General features: G+C 32.1%; 1 protein-coding gene across 1 annotated transcript; it reads left to right on the top strand.

The window, feature by feature from the left end:
* LOC141683341 (protein SEED AND ROOT HAIR PROTECTIVE PROTEIN-like) lies at positions 1 to 924 on the top strand. Its single transcript, XM_074488039.1, has 2 exons — positions 1 to 231; positions 527 to 924. Exons 1-2 carry the CDS (start codon positions 45 to 47, stop codon positions 832 to 834), a joined length of 495 nt encoding a protein of 164 aa, XP_074344140.1. The 5' UTR covers positions 1 to 44; the 3' UTR covers positions 835 to 924.
* Positions 925 to 4,261: the final 3,337 nt, after the last annotated feature.

The following is a 4,261-nucleotide window of genomic DNA, read 5'->3' as shown; positions in this document are numbered from 1 at the left end:
CACAAACACACGTTCTTCCACATAGAATCTTACTAAAATTCAGAATGGATGCAACAAGCAGGAGTTTTTCGCTTGCATTTTCTGTGTTTCTTGTCGCCCTGGTTGTTGTTTCGGCCACTGATAATGAGCATCAATCCGAAAAATCAAGCTCAGAAAAGATGTTAACAAAGGTTATTGGCATTCAGGGGACTATTTTATGTAAAACAGCCTCTCAACTCATCCCAATCAAAGGTAATGTTTCCGTAAATATGCATACCTCACTTTTTCATACCAGATATGACTAATTTTATTACTAGATTTTGTCCTGCTAATCAAATTGTGTTTTTACATTTTTATCTATTTTTGTGACACATTAGCTGGGAAGTAGCTTAGCCTTGTCGGTTTCTTACTGTGATTGATCTACTGAAATATTGAAATTGTCGAATGATATAAGATCTCGTTGGAAATGCCTTTATTACCTTAAATTTCAGATGTGCAGTTTACTTGACGAATAATGATCAAGTTTATGATCTATCTGACATTGCAGATGCCATAGCAAGAATAACATGTGAAGCAGTCGACAAAAAGGGCTATAAAACAGCCCCATTCTCTAAACTGAGTAGTCCAGCGAATGCAAAAGGTTATTACTTTGTGACATTGTCACCTGCAGAGCTTAAACAAGGATGGAGGATAACAGAATGCAAGGTATTTCTTGAAAAATCACCAGTGAAGAGCTGTAATGTTCCAACTGATGTGAACAACGGTAAAACTGGTGCTACTCTTCCTTCTCCAAGGCTACTTAAGACAATGAACTTGTACTCCATCCCAGCTTTCGTTTACACTCCCAAATCCTAAGGCTGAAGATCCCACCTGTTCCTCGTGGCTACTAGTACTTTTTAGTTCACCTATCATTCATTCATTATATGGTGTTTTCTTTTACTTCCTTTGGGAACCAGTTTTTATTCTTTCTCCAGTTTGTCAGGTTATAATTTGTAATTTGTTGTATGTTTTTCTTAATTCCACAATCAGCATGAGATAAATTATCAAAGTAAGACATTCTAATTCTGCTTGGCACCAGGCGAACAGGGACCTAGAAACCCCCTGACTTACTACTACGAGATCAGTAGCTCCTAGGTTGTGTAATCGATTAATCCACTTAAAAGAGGATCTCATTTAAGGGAGACTCGTCAGAGTTAAAAAAAGAGTCTAAACTTTCTAAATTTAAGATTTTACCGGTTCCATGTTGTCAATATAAATGAGGCAATTTGATTAGCGCCATGGAGTCTCCCATATTGCTTTTAATCAAGAAAACCAGATTCAACTCACATTGATAGGAAATTTTAACATTTGAGGGGACTGACAAAATAACTTAGGCTGCTATCACAATTCTTAAGAAGACATCCATGTCCTGCTTTTATGCTCCCAAGCCCCCCCCCCCCATAGGATTCCTTGAAAGACAGATTCATTTCTGCACAACCAATTACTACACATAGGGCACTTCTTAAGATTCTTAAACCATTGCAAAATGACAAAGTATCTTCTACATTAAAAGAGTTAAGCTTGAGAAAACCCCACCAATTTAAAGAAAATTTATGTCCCAACAGCATGTTAACTAAGACCAGAACAAGTAATTTTGAGTATCACACCAACTGCATATCGCTTACGCCAAGCAATCCAATGTTGTGTTTCTCAAAGTTCAGGAGGGCCTTAAAAACTTGTCATAAGTTAAAATTTGAGGCACTTTAATAAGAAGGTACTCTAACAATTTCCTAGTGGTGTCTTAAACACTAGGACATTCATCATGTGCCTCATTTTTAAGGCACCACTAAACATGTCCTATCTCATTTATTTAAATTAAAAAATTATTTTCCTCCCTTTTTACACATCTCTCTCCTCTCATCATTTACTTTCCCTCTTTATTATAATTCAAATATATTATTATTTTAATAATAAGGCTAAGACATATTGTTGGAGTTGATATATAATAAAATTATCTTAAATCACTAGGACATAATATTTTATTATATTTATAAAACATTTAGCATAACATGATTTCGAAATTTCCATAAAAATAAAAATAAGGACCTAGGAGGAACCTTTAGTTTTCAATTTCGAAACCAATGAAGCTCATAAGTTCACAATGTACTCAAACAAAGAGTTCATTTCCCGGCCTGAGAGTAAAATTGTGAATGATTTCATTCACCTTTTGAACTTCCTCCATCACCCAAAACCTAAGAATTTTAGAAAAAACAAGAAGGTCCGTCCGTGTAGAGTTCCAAACGAAAAACAGCTGAGTCGAGTTCTGTCCGAAACGAGCCGAGTTTAATTATTTTTAAACGAGCCGAATCGAGCAAGCCGAAAATAATGTTCAAAACGAGCTGAACACGAGTTTACCCCGAGTTGTCCACTAATAGTTTATAGTTCATATACATTTTTTAATCGACCGACTTTAAAGTATAATTTCTAATTACAAATTATATCAAGATTAATCTTAGAATTATACACGCACACGCACACTCTAAACAATCTATATTTGTTTTTTAATCTATACCATTTTATTTTTCAAGAAGAATTTTAAGAATATAACCAATTTAATTTTAAATTATTGTCACATTTGTAACTTTAGAAATCATACATACTTTTTAAACGACTGATGTCATAATTTTATTATATTTTGATATTTTTATTTAAATTAGATTTATGTAAATTACAAGTTATTTAATGGTATTTATGAAAATATGAAAAATTGGAGATGAATAGATAACGATAACAAAATTTGATAGTTTCCTTACGAGAAAACTAAATGTTAAATTTAGAAAAATAAACAAAATTTCTAAAAAAATTAAATTATTAATAAATGACGATAAATGTATTAATAAAAATATTTAAGTGATTAATATTAATTTATTATTTATAATATATATAAATTTTATCCGAATCGAATCAATTTGCTGAGTTCGAGCCGAGTCCTTACCAAACAGATTAAAAGCTCGACTCCTCTTTCTTACTCATTAAAGTTCATTTTCATATTCATGGTCAACTTGTTTAAGAAAACGAACATAATCAACTTTATTTACATGGACTGAATTGACTTTTGTCCATAAACGACCTTGTTCCTGGTTCCATGTAATCCAAGAATATGTATGAGATCCTTTATCTATTGATTTGCACTTTGAAAGAGCGTAAATTCTACCAAACTTGCAAGTAGAGTTTTGTCTTGAAAGAATTCTCACAACATAATAGAGTTCCATCCTTTAATCGCCATTTGAAATTTAGTTTTTTGTAACAAATATAATAGATTTGAAATTCAACGTAAATGATTTTTTTAAAAAACTATAGTAAAATTTCCAACATATGTGAATCGAACGGAAATAATTAGTTATGTTAATTTATTATAAATACTAAATTCTTAAAATATGTTTTCAGCACGCATCTTAGACGTATATAAAGTATAATTCCATAACTTATTTTTAAAATTTTCTTATTCTCAATAAAAAATTAAACATTAAATTTTTGTTCAGAATATTTTTTTTTAAAATGATTTATGCAACTATACTATATAGGAGTCTTAAAATACTTGTCGAACCATCCCTCTCAAATGTAAAGAAATGAGCACATGTTAAGAAAGTGTGATCGATGAGTTGTAAATTTTTTATTGATGGAGATTTTTGTGCATACATGGATTCATCAATATTGATGGGCTCTCCACCAATATTATTGTGAAAATAATATGTGATTAATACATATAAATCAAACAAGTGTGTGCGTGAGTAAACGACATCAAACAGAGAAAGAAATGATATAAACAGAAGAGAGATCCTCGAGTCCAGTTGAAACTGTCTCCTTAAAGCTATTTCGCCTCTCACCGTATGTGTGAGTCGATAGCCTCTCAGGATAAAACGAGGTAGCGGCGACGTTACGGATAACGAGCACCTTCAGCGAGTTTGAACGGGAACGAAATTATCACCGACAGAGAGAGAGGTAGGGTTTGTGTTTAGTAGGACGGATGTGTATGATGAGTAAGTTAACCCTAAACCCTATAACGAAAATATATAGACTTAGAGAAACGTGTGCACTACTTCTCTTATTTAATTAAACGCGTTAATTAAATTTAATTCGAGAGTCAATTATTATCTGTAATTGAATCGAATTATAACTGTCAAATTAATTCATATTCGTATTCATAAAAATAAATACCGAATAATGAATATTTATTTAAGAGCCCAAGCCCAGTGAAACTTAAATTAGCAAAACTAGTCCGTGATTATTTGGGCCAATTTTC

Source organism: Apium graveolens, chromosome 9 (assembly GCF_009905375.1).
Source record: "Apium graveolens cultivar Ventura chromosome 9, ASM990537v1, whole genome shotgun sequence".
NCBI classification, from domain to species: domain Eukaryota; kingdom Viridiplantae; phylum Streptophyta; class Magnoliopsida; order Apiales; family Apiaceae; genus Apium; species Apium graveolens.
Note: the sequence above shows the minus strand (reverse complement) of the source record. Positions and strands in the feature narration are given on the sequence as shown.

Excerpts from the sequence above, each read along its gene's own strand:
- LOC141683341 (XM_074488039.1), top strand. The coding sequence starts at position 45 with ATGGATGCAACAAGCAGGAGTTTTTCGCTTGCATTTTCTGTGTTTCTT. Across the intron at positions 232-526 it reads TCAACTCATCCCAATCAAAG|ATGCCATAGCAAGAATAACA; the intron begins GTAATGTTTCCG and ends CTGACATTGCAG.